Raw genomic sequence first — 20,958 nt, 5'->3', positions numbered from 1 at the left:
CATCCTGAGCTCCTCTTCACTCAGCGTCGCTTTAGCAGCTGAAGAGACGGGACGCAGAAATCTTTTGTGTACCTTTAGTGAAATGGGATATTCAGTCACCTGCTCACAGACCAGAGCAATTCCAGGAAACGTTTCAGTCCCCAAACTTACTCTGAAACAAGGCTTAGGCCAGCTCAGAGCAGGCATTACCCTGTTAGAGCCTCATGAACTGGATCAATCTCAGGCAAAGTCTTCCAGTCTCTGTGGTGAGGGAAATGTAGCAGCTCTCGGTTTTCCGTACATGAACAGCTCTGTGTTCCATGCAGGAGAAACTCACGGGTCTGGACTGTATTATAAATATATCGGGTTGAGTATAACAAGGGGAGGGCTTTCTCTACTGCCATTGCAACGCTATTTCACGACTGAAAATAACTTTTGCAAAGCTGCGTCGCATAGTTGCCGGGGCGGGCGGGGGTGGGTTCGTGGGGGAGGGTGGGACAGGCGTCCTCTTGTCCCTCTGCTTTCGGGGAAGAGTCAGCGGAACCAAGGACCGCAGCTCAGCTCCAGCCCTGCCTCCCTTCCCAGAAGCCTGTTCTCTTTTCAAGCTTCCCTGCCAACATCGCTCGGGGGAGAGGGCAATTCCAGGGCATTTCCCGCAGCGCTGGGCCCTGGTTCACCTTTGGGACGGTGTGGGTCGTGCAGGATGGCTTCTCGGGCTGCTCTGGGTGCCAAACTGCGCACAGTTGTTACTTCTCTAATTAAAGAATCAAACAGCACCCACTCTTCGCTGTCTCAGTGGGTGAGACACCTACCTGTCTCAGTGGGTGAGACAGGTACCTTCACACCTGCCCCCCCACCCCGGCCTGGCACTGGGGCCCTGGGAGGAGAGCCTCTGAGGCCAGTTCTGACTCTCGTCCAGCCCAGCACCCGGCGCTGGTAGAGCAGGCATTCAGCGGACTTGTGCGGAGGGCAGCGTGTGTGGCGGGGCCCTGACAGCTTCGTCACCCGGGGCGGCTCTGCATCCGGCAGGGACCGAGGGAAGTGGACCTGGGGCAGGGCGCTGCTCCTCTGCCGTGTGGCCTGCCACTCGCGGCCCCTGGACACGCTGGCTGTTACTTGGGCTGGATGCTCTTCCCTTTTCCTGGGCTCTGTTTTCTGGGTGTCCAGACCCCCCCCCCCTTTCTAGTACAGGGAGAAAGGGCCCTCTCTCCCAGAGAGAGAGGATAGCATTCCTGGGAGAGGACAGAGCAAGGCCCAAGAAGACGCCCAACCTCCCAGGGTCAGTGGGAGGGGCAGGAGGAAGTTAAACTGGGCTGAACTACACGTCACTTTCCACCAGGAGGAAAACGAAGTTTCCCAAGAGGTTGTGTTGAAACTTAGTACATTTTGAAAAGCTATAAAATATTCTTCCATTCCAAATCTGAATATCCTACAGAGAGAATCCGCCGCCTTTTTAAAGAAAAACCCATAAATACGATGGCTGGTTTTGAACCTTTAATAAAAGTAAAAAATGAATGCAAAAGAACACAATGCTGAAAACTTGGTGTGAATGTGGATCCCGCTAATGTTCAAACCTGGCGTAGTGCAAAGCGTGTTCACACTAGTTGACATTCTACAGACTCAGATGGCTTTGGTTCATACACTCGCTATAAAGTATCGGCAACAAAATTCTTCAGATTCACATCTTTTGGCTACATTGTTTCTAACAGGTATAGATTTATTTCCAGTTTAAGAGAAAAAATACTCACTGTGCATGATCAAGTATATTTGAAAGATTCAATGCCTGCTCTCATCTAATAACTTCTGGTTTTTCATAAAATGCTGATAGCCTCATTGAAAACTCTTTTCACATAGCTGTGTGATTTCAGAAAAATGTGTAAGGGGGTCATTGCAAAGTTCAGAATGATCCTATTTTCTTTTAAACAAAATTCCTCTAAAACAAATTAGCTACAGTAACCTAAAATTTACTCCAGGATATTTTCCTCAAAACAAAACCCAACTGCAACGAGGACCATCACGTGAGGGGAGCTGAGAGCACAGCCCACGGCTGCTGGCAGTGGCTCTGACCGCCAGCTGCTCAGGGGGAAGGAGTCTTTTCATCCAGCCATGTTCACAGAGTGTAAAACAACCAAAACATTTAAATTGCAAAATACAAAAAGGTAAATTTGTGAGTAAAAATTACAAGTTTACTAAACGCACAAAACTGGAGTATTTCAAAGGACCGGCTCAGTGGAGAGCACAGCAACGAAGTAACTGCACAACTGAGAGGGGCTGTTGCTGAATCTTGCCCCCATGCAGCACTGAAATGGAGAACCCTCTGTAACACCTCATACGTTAAAAAAATAAATATTTAAGAGGATACAAGGCTCAGGTTGGTTTTCATATACATTGCACTTGAAGTTGAAGACCCAGTACTTGCAAACTGGGTCTAACAAACATGGTCTATGCCATTAAATGAATACATTGTGCTCACCACGTCTTTGAGTATTTAGAAACACCAAATGTTTAATACAGTGACATACGCACTCTTCTTTTTACAAGGCAATCACAGATTGCAAATCCCATAGGGCTGTGGGAAAAAAACAGTCATCTCTGTTCTGGAGTATCAAAGAAACACACAATTTTGGCTCACTAAGACTGAGACACACGGCAGGCAGGTGCCCCTCCTAGACGATTACGGATTCTGGATAAACTGCATAAATACTGAGGTGGACATTCCAGCACATCACAGTGCAGAACAATGACCTCTCATTGCCTTCTGCTCTCGGTAAGATTGTCTACATGCGACTCCACGGAGGAATGAAAAGCACGGCCGTACGCTGGGACACGTGCGCAGCTGCGGGACGGGGCGCCCGGCACTGCCACCCTAAGCTCGCCGCCCCTGCCTTTCTCTTTTTCTACACAACCCTATTTTAGAAATCTTTTGGATAAGTAATATTCCTATTTTATCACACTTCATCTTTGTAAGCACCATCAAGCTCTCCCCTGGGCGCTGATACAAAACCAGAGCTGGTAGTTAGGCTTTAGGTTCAAGGCTTGGAAATATGGCAACTTGCTTTTAATGACACATGAAACCGAATCCTCGGGACCCTGCAGCCGGCCGGCCTGCACTTGGGGCCTCCTGAGCAGACCCAGGCGTGAATGCCATCAGGCAAGGTGACATCTCAACACAAGTGGTCATCTTCCCAGTCTGCTGCTCTAAAACAGGTGAACTGTTTTCCAGGAGTCACTTGTACAGTCAGCCCAATCTAAAAAGATTATTGAGGAAAAAAGATAATCTTTGTCACAATCCAGTATCCCAGATTTCCTCCCAAATCTTGCCATTCTTCAAGGTCAGTGGGTTTGAAGAGTCAATCGCTATGCGGCTTTTCAGGAACACCCTACATGCAAAAAGAGAAAAAGGAGCGAGAGAAAATCAGCACTAAATGTATACATATTTTATTTTATTATTATTATTTTTTTGCAGTACGCGGGTGTCTCACTGCTGTGGCCTCTCCCGTTGCGGAGCACAGGCTCCGGACGCACAGGCTCAGCGGCCATGGCCCACAGGCCCAGCCGCTCCGCGGCATGTGGGATCTTCCCAGACCGGGGCACGAACCCGCGTCCCCTGCATCGGCAGGCGGACTCTCAACCACTGCGCCACCAGGGAAGCCCAATGTATACATATTTTAATTAGCAATTAAGCCGATCCTAAAAAGTGAAAGATAAAAAATTCCTTTGAGTTGGATAAGATAATGGAGACGAGAAATGCGGAGCAGCAGACAAGCTCCAACAACCCCACCGCGGTCCTCTCCCTGTCCGGGGCTAGGAGAGCTAGGAGCCACTGTTTCACCCAGAAAACAGGGCCCGTCGCTCTCAGGCGAGGTGGAGGGTGTAACAGCTCAGGAGCCGTTTCTACACACGCTTCCTCACTGACCTGTACAGAAATTCAGGGAGGTGAACCCTGCACTTGTCACCGCTGTCCAGGCCCGGCCTGGTCAGTCCTCAGCAGAGGACAGATGTTCCACTGGAGGAGCAGATCCAAGACCAGATGACCTTCCTGAGGTCACGGGGCTGCATGAGGAGAGACCGCCACGCCTCCTGCCACGGAGCCAGAGCCCCAGCACACGTTCTAACCTCTGGCTTAGCAGCCGGCCGGCCAAGTGGAGTGGGGAGCGGTGTGCAAGGGCAGCTCTGCGCGCTCCCGAGGCGCCCAGCTCCAGCCCTGTGCTGCACCCACTCAGGCAGGTGGTCAGCCTCCTGAGTTTGTATTTCCCTATCTCTAAAGCGGGCTGACAAGAGTCCCTACCTCCAGACTGCTGTTACAGGACTCAGCTGACAGTGAAACTATTTATCACAACACCTTGAGTGCAACAGAAGTGCTAATTAATGTTGTTATTACTACCAGCAGCCGCTGGATGGCAAACAGGAAAGGCAAACTGAATTCCACGTGCCAGGGAAGCGCACCTGTAACCAGGTGTCCGGGGCCTGGGCCCCAGGAAGCAGGGCCACGCTCTTCGCCGTGGCAGCTGGAAGCCTTACTTTTTTTGAGAAAAGACTAAGCTACAAACAGCAACAGATACAGATTCTATAAAATGATGCTACGGACTCACTTTTAAACATGCAGGCTGACAACGAATACCACAAAGAAAAAGCCCCTCGGACCATTTAACACTCAAGCAAAGCCAACCTGTAGGTTTGGGGCATGGCTGCCCTTGATGGTAACCATATTTCTTTTAAGGGCAGTGGGAACTGAGAAGGCGCGAGGGGGAGGGGTGCAGAGGCGCTGGGACGGTCACCCTCAGAGGGAACACAGCCATGTCGCACTGGACTCGGGCAGCTCTGGTCACTGTGTTGACCAGCGCCCACCTAAGGTCTCCACCTTCAGACCTTCATCTTCTTCACTCGAATCACGTCCCACCACAAAAGCCTTACTTGGTGAAGTTTTAAACCAAGAATTCACTCTTAAACGCCGCCCCTAAAATACCACCTCCGATCCATCTTCTGTCTAAGGGCCCAGCGGCACAGCCAGAGGAAAAGAAATGGGCGGTGCTGACCAATCCCATTTCTAAGGCACTGAGCCATTTCCTGGGTTTTAAGGATGGAAATGAGCTTTCAAATTCTTAACAAAGAATAAGCTCACTTTCACAAATAAGATGTTAATTTTTTCCCTTTCTTTGAAGAAAGAAAATAAAGACTTGGCTTAAGTATTTTAACTCCTTCTTTAAAAAGAAAATGTTTAACTTGCTCTTTTTAAAGACTTTTTTGGGTGAGAAAGATTCTAGCAAGGTGCCAGTCTGTCCCAGCCTAAACTTTCAAGACTCCCCAAAGAGAATAAACGTGAGGTTAACAATTCTTGGACACAAATACACAACAGCAGGGCACACATCCCAGTGTGTTAGGATGCACGAGCCTCAGGGGCCCTGGCTTACGTGCTAGGGTCCCCGCAGCCCAGGCCCCCGGGACCTTCTCCAGGTGACTGGGATCTGCAACTGCAGTGGCCAGGCAGGTGGAGGAGGGTAGCAGCCACACCTGCAGATGCTTTTACTGCAGTGTCCTCGCTCCAGCCCGCCACGTCCACCTGTTGCTGCTTGGTGGGGAAAGCCCACGCAACAAAAGGTCCTGGGAAGAACTACAGTTGGGCAGGGACACTCAATGTCGTGGGGAGCCACAGTTTTCTAAAACAAAGCTTAGTATAAATGGAGTTTTCCTTCTTCAGCTCTGATATAATCTGAAGCACATTTAATTTCCTACACTTCCAATTCTCTTCTCATGAAAAATACAGTTTTGGCTTCACGCACTTATCTTTTACTGCTGCGACAGCATGCTTTAGAAAGGCTGCCTGCCAGCCCGCGGGGGTGGCAAGCAAGGCAGCATCCTCCGTTCAAGCCGAAGTGGACCGAGGATTTGCTAAGAGGAGGTTGAGAGGTTCAAGAGTCAGCAGAACTGGATGTGAAGGCTACGCACTTCCTGCTGGACAAAGGCGGACTTTTTATTAAGATTCTCTACTGCTTTCGGGGTAGATTCGTTTACAGATACTTTGAAGGATGGAAGAAGAGAGAAACAGAAAGGCAGAGACCAGTCTGGACAGACTCAGGGAGGGGCTGCTGGGGTAGGGATGAGAGTCTGGGAGCTGTGGGGGGACTGATTCGCTGCCTTGTCATCCGCAACCCAAGGCCAAGGCTTTGCTCCCAGTGAACAGACAGCACAGAGGCAGAGGGACCAGAGTCCTGCATGACCTCCACGTAAACGATCTCAACAGGGCACAGCAACAGGTCTGCCCACCTCCTGACACACATCCGTCCGCTGAGAGACCTGTCACAAGCTCCTGTACGCACCTTAGTGCTTCTGCTTCTACAAGTGCAGCTGGCCCTTGAACAACACGGGTTTGAATAGCACGGTTCCACTTACATGCGGATTTTTTCAGTAGTAAATGCTACAGCGCTGCGTGGGCTGTGGTTGGTTAAATCCACGGAAGCAGAGGGCTGACTCTACGTTACACTCAGATTTTCAACTTCTTGGAGGGCTGGTGCCCCAACCCACGTGCTCTTCAAAGGTCAACTGTAATGTTTTCATCGTAAATTTTAAAAATGAAAAAGAGAAAAAACCCCAAACTACCTGCAGTTCTCCTTCTCAGAAATCGCCACTTTCGTTCCTTTACACACCCCCTGTCCTGTTCCCTACCCTGGGAGCAAGTGCTGCACGCCTTTGCCAATCCGACTGACCGATCCTTTAAAACTACTTAAACCTGGTTCCTCAATCTCAGGCCTCAAGCAACTCATAGGAGTAAGTCTCCCTCATTCGCTCGCCTGACTTCTGGCAGAAACACAGCTGTGACGTGATGTGCGATCGTTTTGCCTTCATTCACACTGACTGTGCCCTCCGCTGGGTTTGGAAACCTGGAGAAAAGGGACTTAGCTCTTTTCTCCCTTGGAGCAGCCGGCAGCGGGCGCCTGCTACCACATCTGTTCCGAGGACCCACGCTGGATGCAGCAGCCAGAGGGGGAGTCGGGAAAACCAGCTGTGACTGCTCCTCCGGCTGGAAAGGGCCTGCCGTTCCCCCTTCAGCTGGGATCCAGGCGTAAGGGTTTACATTTTCATGGATGTAAATATGGCAGGAGCGCTGGGCTCAGAGACCCGGGAGGGTCGTTTCCCTTTGATGACCTGGGATGTTCATCACCCTCCTCCAGTATCAAGACACAACAGTAACATACAAATACAAGTTTTCCCCCAACTTTAAAGAGTGAAAAAGAAGAAAAAGCTTAAGTGGGGAGAATTACAATTATGCCAGCTATCTTAAGTTAGGTTTAAAACTTTCATCTTTTCAAAAACGAAAATGCCTACGACAAGGATGGAACGATCGCTGATAAACCCACCTTCATTCAGCGTCGTGACAAAAGGTGTGATTGTGCCACTCTTGTAAAATGTTACCTTCAACCATTTCTAGGTGTTAGGAACTTGTGCATGATGTGTGGTGTCTACCTCTATCAAAAAAGACCCTTGGGCTTCCCTGGTGGCGCAGTGGTTGAGAGTCCGCCTGCCGATGCAGGGGGCACGGGTTTGTGCCCTGGTCTGGGAAGATCCCACATGCCGCGGAGCGGCTGGGCCCGTGAGCCATGGCCGCTGAGCCTGCGCGTCCGGAGCCTGTGCTCTGCAACGGGAGAGGCCATAGCGGTGAGAGGCCCGCGTACCGCAAAAAAAAAAAAAAGAAAAAAAAGACTAAAGCTGATTAAAAACCTTCATCATAAATGCATGGCAGCATCAGCCCAGCCTCTCGAAGTTGTAACCAACTGGCTGAATGCTGTCAGTTTTAACTCCACGAAGAGTCACGGGGGTTGAAGACAACTTATCTCAAAAGCCCTATTGGACTCCTCAGCTAAATGGCACTGAAAATAAAAATCCCAAAGCAGTAAGGGATCGTAAAGCGGCCTCGTTCTACTCTGAACCGGAAGGGGCTCCAGGGAGCAGCACAGGGGCACCACGAGACTGTGGCCACCGTGAGTGTGAGAAGAGCCAGGTCCTCTGATGCTCGTGAGGGATCAAGAAAGAAAGGCTTTTCAATTGAGTCTTTTCGTTTTGGCAAAAGCAGATCCACACAGAGTCACAGAAGGGCGGAAGGCAAGGATTTGGGCTCAGGAGCCGGTGGAACACATTACAAATTCTACCTTTCTGAAATTACTTCCATTTTTATGAAACAGCCAAGCAGCCTTCAGTCTGGCCCTCCCAGGCCACCGTCAGCTGGCACGAATAACGGCTTGTTTCTAAAAACACCATCTGAGGAACCAAGTCAAGTTTCTGAGAAAGCCCCAGAGTGTCTCTGAGAGAAATGGTCCTTATAAGATTCTAGTTTCTTTTTTTTTAGTTCATTTTATTTAAGCCTCGAGTCAAAGTCTATTCAGAATGACAGTTAAATGTCCACATTTCATCAAAGTGCTCAAGTGTCGACCATTAACTCCCGGAAATAACTGCCAAGTCATCCTGACTTCGTTTGTCTTTCTGGCTCTCGGGAAGTGGCTCTGTGCGGGGGTCCCGTTTCTCTCTCTTTAGTTATTAGACAGGGTCCAGGCTGGAGTCCGCCTACCCAGGGAGGCTGAGCCCCCTCCCAGCCTGGTCCACCCTCTCATGGGCCTGGCCTGGGGTCCTTTCCCTAGCATAGCATCATCTGTACCTGCGTGAAGGCGGGGAGGAAACTGTTTATAAATCATTCATTTAGCCATTGAGTAACTTTTCTCTGCCAGTTATCACAGGAGCTGCAGTTCATCTGTAACGTGAGTGGAACTCTAGTTCCTTTTAGTGCGCGTTGTGAGCTTACGATTCCCTGAATCTTTATCATCTAGCAAAGAGTAACCTGGGTATTGTACCTAGTTTTCTTTAATACGCTTTTCTGAATAATTGTTGCGAGTCTCAACTAGATATTTATCAACAGCAACCATAACGTGTCACGTACACTCAGCCTATGAAGCTGGAAACCACGGTTGGGCACCCAGGTGACAACTGTACGTACCATGGCTAGCTGTCGTCCTATGTTTCCCACGGTCACACCTCCCGAGAAGAAGATGCACGGGAGCCAGGAGCGGATGTACAGAAAGTCCGGGGACGTGTACCTGGAGAGAAGGAGACGTGAGCCCCTGGGCAGCCGGCTCCCCGGGCAGGCGGGGCGGGCACACGGCGCACCAGCAGCGTCAGCATGTGACATCCACGCTCACCGCCACTGCTGGGTTTTCCTTTCCTTTAGATTACGCGTGGTGCATTCTTAACACGTCAATCAACAATGAGCAGCGTTTCTGAGAATTTCATGTCTAAGTTTATGCTATGTAATTACAGAAAAAACATGACATCTTAGCTTAGAAGGTATTTTTTAAAAAAGTTAAGTAACAGCTTCCGGACGGAGGTGATATTTGAGAGCACATGCTTACTGATAGACACCATTGTACACCAGCAGCTGAGTGATCACAGTGGCGAGGAAGGCGATGGTGATCCCAAGCCCAAGGCCGCTTCTTGAACGGTCAAATGTCCACCAAAGGCCCAAAGACAGGGCTGCTAACGTCAAGGAGAGCTGAACGTTATTGGCAAAATCCAGTTTCTGGCGATGCAGAGTTAAGGAAAAGCGTAACGATTTTTAATATGGTCAAACCCAGAGAAGCCCCAGGGCCTGCAATTACGTGTGCACCACATAATTCTCCATCCATGGAGCTGCCAGGCGAGCTGCAGAGAGCATCTGTTGGATACAAGGTTACCGTGACCGAGATGACCTGGAACTTCTCTGGGATCCCTGGGTTGAAAACTTGACTTTACAAGTAAACTTCCTGAAAGCTACATATAAAATTCTGCTGGTATTTCAACCAACAGCATACTTTGCTAGTAAGTCATCTCTAGTTCCCCTTTTACTTCTCGTTTTTATTAGTAGGTTGAACTGAGCAAGCCCAGTCTTCGCTCCACGTCTGCAAGAAGACACCTCACCAGGATGGCATCCAACACGACACGGTCGCAGCTGGTGGAGACACGACTGGCTTCCGTCACAACACTGCTTACCAACTGCGGACGAAACAAGTTTGTCAGAGCCCAGACCTTATAATACCCTTTTCTGACATTCTTATCATTAAAATCAGGCTAGAGCAGATTTAAGAAGCAGTAACTCTACAATTAACTTCCTCCAAAAATATAATCTAGTCGTGCTAAAGAAACCATAAATCTTTTGAGACCTGGGAGACCGCGGCCCATCGTCCTGAGGGATGCACCGCGTGCAGACACGCAGCATGTCCTGTGCGTCCACCCGTGGACGCCAGCACCTGATCCTGAAGTTAGCCTCCACTAAGAACCCCATTCCCGAGGCCACACTTCTGACTGGCCCTGGGCCTTGCATGGTCATGCCAGGGAGGGACAGAGAAGCAGACAGGCTTCTCCTCCACCTTCTGGAAGGATCCAAGAAGAGTGATGCTCTCGCCACTTCTCACTGGGACACAGGAACCAGGTCTTCACGGTGGAAGGATGTAAGGTAGAAATGTAAAGGGCATCACAAGGTGAACTCTGAGGATCCAACAGATGCTGCCTGAGAAAGGACTGAATGAAGACGTCCACTGTGTTCCTGGTGTTAACTGTTTCCTGAAATGAACTGAAAGGACTCCAAGAACCATTATGAAAATTGCTGAGAGTAAACTGAGCAACGTGCTTTGAAATAACATACTCGGAAGAAGATGGTTCAAGTGACTCATGATGTGATATATACTCATTAAAAGTAACGAAACTTTCAACGTGTAACGTAAGAGCTGCTCTGGACAGCACACCCACTGAAGGATACAGCACTGGCGTGATTGATACCAACAAAAACTGCGACACAGCGCATCACACTGGCCCACTCCCTCTTAAACTTGTGTGGCTCTCCAAGGCGACTGTCAATGCAGGGGTAAAGCAAGCCGACGACAGCTGTTGAAGAAAGACAAGCAGCAGCGTTAGAGAACCGGCTGAAAATGATGTGATCTCTGCGTGGCAATTGTTAACATTTTTCAAACCATTCCTTTTCCTAGAAGATTTATCAGCTACAATGTAATATTTGAATTAAAACTAATTTTACATTTTTTTTCTCCTCGAGTACAAACAAACAAAAATCATTGTTTCGAAAAATTTAAAATAAAATCGCAGTTCTTTGGTTTGAAGCACAGAAGGAATGGAGCCAGGGGTTAATTATCCATAAGCAAACTACTTCTGCGCCTACACAGGGGCCTCCAGCTTGCATCAGTGTTCCTTCGTACAGTGGGGAGGGGAGCTGCCACGAGGGCCTTGAGGCCTCAGCACCAGTGTGTATAGCCATACACTGAAAGTGTTCAGAAAAACAAAGCAGGAGCCTATCTTTCCAAGAACAAAAATGAGAACACTCTCCCCACCGCTTGGTAACCACAGCATCCCTCCCATGACACGTCCCGGCCGGAACACAGCTCTCCACTCCAGCCTCGTGCTGAGAAGGCAACGTGTTTCCACAGCGCAGGGGATACACCCAGACTCCAGGGGGGGAGTAGGCAGAGTTGAGAACAGTGGGCCTGTCACTCAGTTGTGTCCCCTTGGACACGGTTGCTTAACCTTCTGTAATTCAGCTTCCACGTCTGTAAAATGGAGTTACAGCAGAGTCCTTTTGTAAGGACGAAAGGAAGCAAAACATATAAAAATGCAAGGTAAGCAGTCCATAAACATGAGCTACGAAGCAGACAGGAGGGCATCCCTCCTGTAGCACCGTGGTCACTTAGGTACACGCTTGTTCTGCCCGCCAGACCAGGATGCTTGACGGGGGCAGTCCGCTCACTCTGTACTGCCAACAGCTGGGAGAGCTGATGCTACAGAAAGCATCTGACAAATGTTTGCTAATCAGTGGATGCTGTGTGACCAGAGAAGTACTGTGACCTGAGCTGAGACCAATTCAGCAAGTTTATAAAACCAGTCAAATGACCAAGAAATTCTCCGCAAAAAAGACAGTCCGCCTGTCCACAATTTAGACTGCTAACCCTGGGTCATGTTTTGTGGCTGGCCAGGTGTACTGCAGTATGAACTCTGAACAGGGGATTTGTTTTCCTTCATCTATGGAGCCCAACGTTTTAGGGGGAAGGCCTGGCTTTGGCACGTTCACGGGCATCCCGAAAAAGGAAGTGTGGGAGGCCGCTCGGGCAGCAGTTCTGCCCACTCGGCCCACGTGACGGTTTGTTTTCAGTTACCCAGCGCTGTAGCATGTTCGCTGGGGCAGCCAATCGCACTGCAGTTCCCTCGCTCACCAGTTCTGCCAGCGGCCAATCGCACAGCTCGCTCGGGATGACAGCTGCGGGCTCCCCCAACACTGTCCTCAGGGCCGGATCAGTAAGAGGGAAGGACCTCGGTCAGCCTGGCACAAGCGTGAAACAGCCAATCATCTCCCCACCTGGTCCCCAGTCGCTGGGCTTCTTCCAGCCTCCAGAGACTGGCATTGCGGATCATCATCCTCTCCCCCCCGCCTCCTTCTCTAAATACAATCACTGGAGATGCACACTTCCCCTCTGCGGATGGTTCGATTTTCAAACGAACGGTTCTCAGAGGCTGAAAATCGTTCTTAACCAAACATCTTCAGTTTCTACTCACCAGCTGCTGTCCCACAGCACGGGGGAACCCACCAGGCGGAGGAGAAGATGGTGGCGATGACCTCCTCAGGGAACAGGGTGACGTTCCTTTGGACCTGCAGCAGGTTCAGCACCAGGGCCAGGACCACGCCCACTGAGAACAGCACCAGGCTCCTTTGCACCAGGTGGTGATGCCAGCTGGTGATGTGGCCGCTGCTGCCATGGCCTCCCACAGCAGCGCTCCCGGGCCCGTGAGCCGGGTCAGCGCCCCGGGCACTGTGGGCCACCAGGGGAGAGGGGCCTGACACTGAGGAGGTGATCATTTCTCCCACTTTGGCCTCCAGCCCTCTGGCACTGGCCCTCAGGTGGCTTCTGTGCTTCGCGCCCTTAGCGCAGGGACCGCTCCAGGGGTGGTCGTCCAGTCTGGGCATCAGCCACCAGTGTGACAGGCTTTCCTAGAAGGAAAAGGGGGTGTGGAGGTGGGACCCCGATCAAGTTCACTTCCAAAGGACATGGCAGGTCCAGGGAGGCCCGGTCAGAGGGAGGGCTCTGCTCGCCTTCATCGCCGGTACGTCCAGGGAAACCCCCAAGGCCCTCGGAGTCAGCCGCTCAGGGGAGCCCACGGGCAGGTGCCGCGGGGGAGGGCTGCAAGGACCCTGCCCACACACCCCGCCTGGGAGCTGCGCAGGCTGTTTTCAGCGGCAGCCGGATTAGGTTCACCTGAGCGTTGAGCGCCCGCCGCAGTGCCCCTCTGCATAAGCCCCGAAGTTCTGGCCCGTCCAGTCCAGAAGTTTTTCAGACCCCGTCCGTCTGCAGGAGGCAGACCCAGCCAGGCTAGCCTGGAGGCAGGCCGCCCAGGACAAGGTGCTGGGGTCCTCCGAACTGACAGGATCACTGGCAGAGCCCACCTGGGGTCGGGGGTGCAGCCCCCCGCGCCGGGACTCGGGCTGGGGTCAGAGCGTGCGCCCAGCCCCGAGGGTCGGTGCCGAGGATCCCAGTGGAAGGCCGTCTCGAGGGGCGGCTGCCGGGAGTGGAGGCGCCGGCACCCCGACATCCCCGCCCGGCCCGACACCGGGACCCCACCCCCGCCGCCACCGGCCTGGGTCCCCTCGCTGCGCCTCGCGTACCTGGCTGAGGGGCGCCCGCCCGCGGGCTCGCCGAGGGAGGAGATCGCCGAGGAGCGTCACGGCCCAAACCGCCTGGAGTTGAGCCCGCGGCGTTCAGCTCGCCGCGCAGCTTATAAGGCGGGCGGCGGGGCCCCGGGTCACGTGACCCCTCCGCGGCCCGCCGCCCGCCACAAGCGCCAGGGGGCGTGGCCACCGCGCGCCCCGCCCCTCCCGCGCGCCCGTCCGCTCGCGGTCTGGTGAGGCGGCCGCGACCAATCGGGGGCGGGCGACCCATATGACGTCATCACACGCCACCGCAGCCCTGCGTCCGGCGCACTGACTTGGGAGCGCGGACGGACGGCGGACTGACGGCGCCGGGGGCCGGACAGGGGGAGCCGGACGGGGGCGGGGGGGGGGGGCCGGACGGGGACGGACTGACGGACGGGGCTGTGGGGGAGGGGACGGACACACCGAAGGGCGGAGCTGGGAGGGGACGACGGGCTGGGGGACCGATGGACGGGAATGCGGGGAATGCCCGACGGCGGACCCATGCACGGCGCTGCGGGGCTGTGTCGACAGGCTGCGGGACTGACCGACGGACGGGGCCGGGGAGTGGGGCACAGGCTGACGGACGGGGCTGGCCGAGAGCGCCCCGGACCTCGGGCGGGCGGCTCCCCGCGCAGGTTCGGACCGGACGGCGGCGGGAGGGCCGTTTCCAGCAATTGGCAGCCGCGGGCCTGCCGTCGGGTGGTTGAACACCTTAGTCCCCAGACCCTGACGCAGGCGTGGCCCATTTCAAAACTTCTCCAGTGAGGCCTCGCCAGCTGGTCACTCTCTGCACCTGCCTGACACTTGATAATACTCTGATCTCTATCCCCTGTCCTGCTCCCTGAGACTCCTGACACCACAGCTGCTAATTTAAAGCGGGTTCGTGTGTGCAGTGACCAGAAGGTGCTGGCATGCGTAGTAAGGGCTCGGAGGTATGAGTTGTTTATCGTGTGTGCAAGGATGTGCGTGTTGTTAAGGGTACTTTTATGTTTCCCAGCCACCAGAGTGGTTCTGAAAACTTACGACATAAGATCCTTTATGAAAATGAAAGTGATGAAATTTTCATAAAATAATTTCTTCTAGTTTCTAACTTTCCTTTCATGGGAAAACAAACCATCAAAACCACTCATGAAAAAATAAGACGTTGTTTTATCTTGCTGATGTAATATATTTATACCCCGTTTGCCACATGGGTCTCACCATTTAAAGAGGAGGCAGGCTCCTCGCCGACTGAAAACCCACATCTTGTTGAGCAAGGTCGTATTATTAAGATGTCCTTGAAAAACAGTAGAGAAAGTCTATGGTCTTTTGTACTGTCTGCGGGTGAGCAGAGATTGAGAGGAAGTTTGTGCTCTAAATAGCAAATTCTCTCACGGCCAAGAGACCCTACAGGCTTAGGCAGTGTGAAATACCATATTGTGTGGCATCTTCCACATCAGGGTTTCTGGCTTTATGCCAGAAGGTTAAAAAAAACCTGAACATCTTCCAGAGGTATCAACATTTCTCAAATTTGATTTGGAGAGTGGGGGTAGGATTCACAAGAATTTCTAATAGTAATCAGAAGACTTCAAGGAAAAGTAATGCTGGCAGTGGATATGTTTACTGTCCCAGACCATAGCGGTGTTTCCTTAGGAAACCTGAGAGGCGCTACAAAAGACAGTTGCCTTGTTAGCGTGTTCCTGTTGCCCCAGGGTCAGAACTGGTTTCTCTTCTTTGTCTCCTTTACCTGACGGGCTAGACACAGCCTGATTGTGTGGATGTCCTACCCCCGGTCCATGATGCCAACGTGGCATGAACTTAACCTAATCTTCTACTTCTGTGAAAACATAAAAGACTGTTGTCACTGTGGATTATAACCAAAATTGCTCTCCAATGGTTATGTTCAATCGAGACAGCATTTGCTAATAATGTGACTTGTTTTCATTTCTTGAGCCTGACCCAGACAAAGCAGGAGTTGGTGGAAAGGAGGGTTCCGTCTTCAGCTCTGCCTGTGGGCAGGCAGGGCCAGGCTTTCCTCTCTCTGCCCTGGTCACAACTATGTACTTTGTTCCCAAAGGTTCAAAGTAGTTTTGGCTCCAAGGAATCCAAGAAAGGCTTGGAGCCTTGAAAGGCTCCAAGTGGCCTTTCTCTCTTCTCTCTGGAAGTCTGCATAAGTACATGAAGATATGTTTTTCTGTGTGTGTGTGTGTGTGTCTGAATGTGTGTGTGTGTCCGTGTGTGTGTGTGTATACCTTCACGGTAATGTTGGAACCCACAAAGTTCCAAAAAGCTGCCCAGCTATCAAGCAACAGGAAACTGGTCCGATAAAAGGTGGCACGTCAGTACGATGGGATGCTGTATAATTGAGAGTCATCCCTTCTTCAACCATCAGAGGGCTGTGCTGGGTCTCCCCTACCCCACCCTCAAGTTCAAGTCCCATACACACAGGTTAGGAAGCACTGATGTAAATCAAGCTCTTAACCTCATGGAGACGCATATACATCGCAGCCTTGACCCTGAAATGTAGGTGTGTCATGGATTCAGTTGGGCAACACCAGTAGATACAGGAAGGTTTTGCACATCTGCTTTCAAAACCTGGTTTATTCAGATATATGAGGCCCAATAAACCAAGGTGACAGCTCTCTGCTTACCTACTGAACTGCTGTAGACAGGGATTCCCGGCAGCACAGAAATCAGCGTATCTGTCTTCTGGGATCTAAGATAGTTTTCTTCATCTTTTTTCTCTTGCCATTCTGCATGGCCATGCAGACTCTCCCAGTATCTTTCAATTTCAATGTTCCTTATGTCCAAGTACATATCTTATAAAAAAACTTTATGGGTTCCTGTGTTGTCTGTCTGCTGTGCAGAAAAGGACTGTGAATTCCATTAGCTAATTGGTGTGTTAGGGTCTGTCCACTCAGTGACCTTTTTCTCTCTACCGGAGCAGATGTTAATGCAGCCTAGCCTCTGGTCCTCCATCCCCTCTGGCGTCTGTACTGGGACTCTGTGAACCGGGGGGCTCCTGAAGCCACACAGAGGCCCCGGGGACCCGTGGGAAGGCGGGAGGGATGCCTGTGAGCTGCATTTCGTCTGGTCCCTGCCGAGGGCTGTCAGCATGGCCTCTATCTCAGGTAGCGTTGGTCACTGCATCCCCAGGGTGTGTGGTTTGCCTAAATGCCTGTGGAGTCTGATCCCACGAAAGAAGTCAGTCTAGGGGAATGACAGCGGAAGGATTTGGATTTACTGTCTGGAGACCGCAGCCTCGATATCAGAAACCATATTCAAATATTTTGAGAGTTTGAAATGCCATTATCTCCAGCGAGGCTGTCATTGATGCAGTTTCTCTGTTCAGCATAATGGGCTCTATTCTCTCCAGCCCCAGTCAGTGACTCTGAGTTAAGTGTCTGGGCAAATGTGTTCATGAGGGTCCCATTTGGTTCTTAATTGTACCACTTTATATTAATCATTATAGATGTGCTGTTACACAAGGGGAGTTTACTGTCCCTTAGGAACTAAACCCAGTCCCGTGCCTTCTCCCCAGACCACTCACTAAGGGCACGATGCTCAGTAGCTCTTCTGGACACAGACGAATCGTGGGATCATGGGCGGTGTGTGTGGGGGGCTGTTCTAAGAACTTTAAGACATCGTGTGGTGGGCAATCTATGGCTCTTAGTCTGTATTCCTACTGTCCTTTTAATTGTAACACTAATAACCATTTTAAAAATAATCTATTTAAATAACCTATTTTTGAAATTAGGGTAGATGATTAAGTATATTATTATTATTTTTAAATTTTATTTATTTATTTATTTTTGGCTGCGTTGGGTCTTTGTTCCTGTGCGCGGGCTTTCTCTAGCTGAGGCGATAGGGGGCTACTGTTTGTTGCGGTGCGTGGTCTCCTCATTGCGGTGGCTTCTCTTGTTGCAGAGCACTGGCTCCAGGCATGAGGGCTTTAGTAGTTGCAGCTCGCAGGCTCAGTAGTTGTGGTTCATGAGCTCTAGAGCGCAACCCCAGTAGTTGTGGTGCCCAGGCTTAGTTGTTCTGCGGCATGTGAGATCTTCCCGGACCAGGACTCAAACCCATGTCCCCTGCATCGCCAGGTGGATTCTTAATCACTGGCCACCAGGGAAGCCCAGTATATTATTTTTAAATAGAAAAACATCACGTGCTTATTGTAAAACATTCAGACAACATGTGAAAATACATTTTAAGAAAATCCATAATTCCCACCACCTAGAGACACTCACTGTAACTTTTTGGGGTATTTCCAGATATTTTTCCTATGCACGTATGTGTGTGTTTTTTTAAAAAAAACAAACAAAAAAACACAAGTAGGATCATACTTTGCGTATAGTGGAACCAGGCCTTCGGAGCTCATGCATAGACCATGTCATCACTTTTTAGCAGCGTTGTTGAGATAAAATTCACTAATCATGTAATTCACCCGTCTGAAGTGTACAATTCAATAGCTCTTAGTACATGCACAGAGTTGTGCAACCATCACCACAGCCAGTGTTAGGACATTTCATCGCCCTGAAAGCAGCTGTGTGTGCCGAGCTATCGTTCCCCTCATGCGCCTCCCATCCCACCCTCCAGCTTCCACTCCCCAGCCCTAGGCAACTACTAATCTCTTTTCTGTCTCTATAGGTTCTGGAGTTTCATATGAATGGAATGATATAATATGTGGTCTTTTGTGTTTGATTCTATCACTTAGCGTGATGTTTTCAAGGTTCATCCTCATTGCAACCACGTACCAGTACTTCATTCCTTTTTACGACTGAGTAATATCCCATTATGTGGAAATACCACATTTTGTTTACTCACCAGTGGATGGGCAATTGTGTTGTTTCCACTGTTTGTCTATGATGAATAATGCTTCTTACAAACATTTGTGTGTGAGTTTCTGTGTGGACATATGTGTTCCCTTCTCTCGGGGGGAACTGCTGAGAGTAGACTTGCTGACCCTCTAGTAACTGTCTTTAATTGTTTATGGAACTGCTGGACTCTTCCAGAGCAGCTGTACCATTTCACATTCCCACCAGCAGCATATGAAGGTTCTGATTTCTCCACACCCTCACCAATGCTGGTTGTTATCTGACTTTTTGATTCTAGTTAGCCCAGTGGGTGTGAAGTGTGTGTGTCTTCGTCTTGATAGCAGGATGGTATTCTTCCTGTATGTTGGGGAGTGTCTTCGCTTGTTTGCTAAGACTTTATTGATAAGTGTCATCTCAACACGAGTGAGGGAATGAAGTGAGTGAACCAGTGAAGGAGGAAATACAAGGCAGAGCCTTACCGACGTGGCTGCAGCTGTCCGAGGAAACACATCCACTTGCCTGGTCGTGCACCATGTCTCCCATACAGGCTGTGGAGAACAAACATGTTTTACAAGAACAGTCCTTTGGGGAAAAGAAAAAAAAAGAGTATCTTTAGTTTTCTGTCTCCCTTCTCTGGTTGGTCAAGTTTGTCCCTTGGTCACCATGTCCTCCGCGGTTCTGATTCTGGTTCTCAGCACCCCCTGTAGCTGCTGGGGATCCAGAGCCCACGGCGAGTGCATTGTCGGAGTCTGAAGCTGTAGGAAGAGCCCAGGGCTGCTTCTGCAGGTCCAGTTGGGTCAGATGGTCCATTCCTGTGTCAGTCACTCAGAAGGGGAAAAAAGATGCGTGAGAGCCCAACCCTTTGATTTACAGAGACCTCTGCAAATGGCGGCCAGAGTCTTTGGAGGATGCACGAAGGCAGGGTGTGTGGGGTGAGGAATGAATGAGCGTTGGTGGCCCTGGGGGCGGAGATTAGGAAAAGGCTGCAAAGGGCACTGGGATGGAAGGTCCAGAAACAGGAAAAGGAATGTGGTTAGGAAACCCAGAGAGACGCTCCCGTTCGCAGCACAGACACTAAACGCAACGACGCAGTGATCAGCATGGGCCCTGAGCAAGGATGACGTGCAAGTCTGTAAACGCTTCTTCCACGTTAAAGGGGAAAAAAGAAACCCGGAGAGGTGTGTTCCACGAAGGAGGGTCAGCAGAGGCAGAGGCCAGCTCCTGTCCGAAGGAGGCCGTGATGGGACGTGGGGAACTTGGGGGGGACAGTGCGGAGTCAGGCTGCTGCTTCATAAGGAGCCAGGTTGGGCAAGGAGGGGAGAACAGGGCTGGAGGGGAGCGTGGGCTGAGGTGTTTTCTCTTGTTTTCAAGACGGGAGAGACACGCATTTAAGTGCTGATGGAAGATTCCAGTAGAAAGAGAGAGAAAAGGGGGAGAAAGTGTGAGTAACTCCTGAAGAGTCCTGCTGAGGAGGGACGGGTGTGGGGTGAGTAGGGGTTGGCTGTCCCCAGGAGGGCGCCCCTGAGGAAGGCCTGGGCCCGCAAGCGGTGGGCCTGGAGGGTGGGCTCCAGGGCGCCGCCCTCAGGGCTTTCGAGTTTGCTGGAGGCTTCGGAGTGAGGGGTGAGCTGGCCAAGCGAGGGCCTCCTGGGGCTTCGTGCCGGGCCTCCACAGGGTCTGCAGGGTGGCGCGATGATTCCTTTGTGCACCATCTGGGGGCAAGAGAAACTGGGTTTTTCCAGGTGCAACAAAGGAAGGACACCGGGGCAGGGAAGGTTAGCGTATCGGGGAGTGGTTCATGGACGTGGGCGGAGGCCCGGGGGTGGGGGTGGCAGCGGCGCCCCGGGAGGGAGAACCGCGCAGAGTGCCGTGAGAGCTCGGTGTTCCCTCCCGCGTGCGGCATCTGTGTTTTGTCTGCGGGCATAACCCAGGCACCTACACATGCGTTACTGGATACACGATCTGGAGGAGAGACTGCGGTCGCGCGGGGGGTTCCAGAGGGACAGCAGCTGTGGGTGATGGTGACACGCCACGGCGTGGCCCTGGAGTTGGGCGGCCGCAGTGGCGAGGAAGAGCCTCGCGGGCCATGGGGTCCGGCGAGGCGGGGCCGGGGCGCGGCTGAGTCGTACTCGCGTGGGCGGACAGAGCTGCTTAGGCGGGATGGGCTGTGGAAGAGGATGTGTGCCTGGCCCCGTCTCCAGGGAGTGACGACAGTGGACTCAGACGATGGTAGGTGGCTGTGGCTAAGAGGCTGCACTGGGTTGAGTAGCGTCACCCCAAATTCGTGTCCTTTCTGGGACCTCAGACTACAACCTTATTTGGAAATTGGGTCATTGCAGCTGTGGTTAGTCAAGATGAGGCCATGCCGGAGCAGGGCTGGCCCTTAATCCAACATGACTGGTGTCCTAATAAGAAGAGGGACAGAGCCACGGAGAGAGAGGACACAGAGAAAGGCCACGTCATGATGGAGGCAGAGGGTGG

At 51.5% G+C, this 20,958-nt stretch overlaps 1 protein-coding gene and 1 pseudogene across 2 annotated transcripts; one reads left to right on the top strand and one right to left on the bottom strand.

Moving 5' to 3' along the window:
* Positions 1-1,459: 1,459 nt before the first annotated feature.
* Positions 1,460-13,762, bottom strand: INSIG1 (insulin induced gene 1). 2 transcript variants are annotated; one of them, XM_060021186.1, is made up of 6 exons: positions 13,661-13,762; positions 12,556-12,988; positions 10,757-10,881; positions 9,375-9,541; positions 8,963-9,062; positions 1,460-3,359 (listed from the first exon to the last, which is right to left on the bottom strand). In XM_060021186.1, exons 2-6 carry the CDS (start codon positions 12,962-12,964, stop codon positions 3,330-3,332), a joined length of 831 nt encoding a protein of 276 aa, XP_059877169.1. In that variant the 5' UTR covers positions 12,965-12,988; positions 13,661-13,762; the 3' UTR covers positions 1,460-3,329. The 2 variants fall into 2 exon arrangements, with proteins under 2 accessions (XP_059877169.1, XP_059877168.1); XM_060021185.1 differs by having other exon boundaries at positions 1,460-3,227.
* A 408-nt stretch (positions 13,763-14,170) lies between these two features.
* Positions 14,171-20,958, top strand: part of LOC132430579 (epithelial cell adhesion molecule-like) — a 95,128-nt pseudogene continuing 88,340 nt past the window's right edge.

This window comes from Delphinus delphis, chromosome 9, assembly GCF_949987515.2.
Source record: "Delphinus delphis chromosome 9, mDelDel1.2, whole genome shotgun sequence".
NCBI classification, from domain to species: Eukaryota; Metazoa; Chordata; class Mammalia; order Artiodactyla; family Delphinidae; genus Delphinus; species Delphinus delphis.
The sequence above is the reverse complement of the archived record's forward strand: the minus strand, read 5'-3'. Positions and strand labels throughout refer to the sequence as shown.

Coding starts and splice junctions, on each gene's coding strand:
- INSIG1 (XM_060021185.1), bottom strand. CDS start 12,964: ATGCCCAGACTGGACGACCACCCCTGGAGCGGTCCCTGCGCTAAGGGC. Junction 10,882..12,555: donor GTGCTGTGGGACAGCAGCTG/GTGAGTAGAAAC, acceptor TTTCTTCAACAG/CTGTCGTCGGCTTGCTTTAC. Junction 9,542..10,756: donor GTATCAATCACGCCAGTGCT/GTATCCTTCAGT, acceptor CTGCATCGCCAG/AAACTGGATTTTGCCAATAA.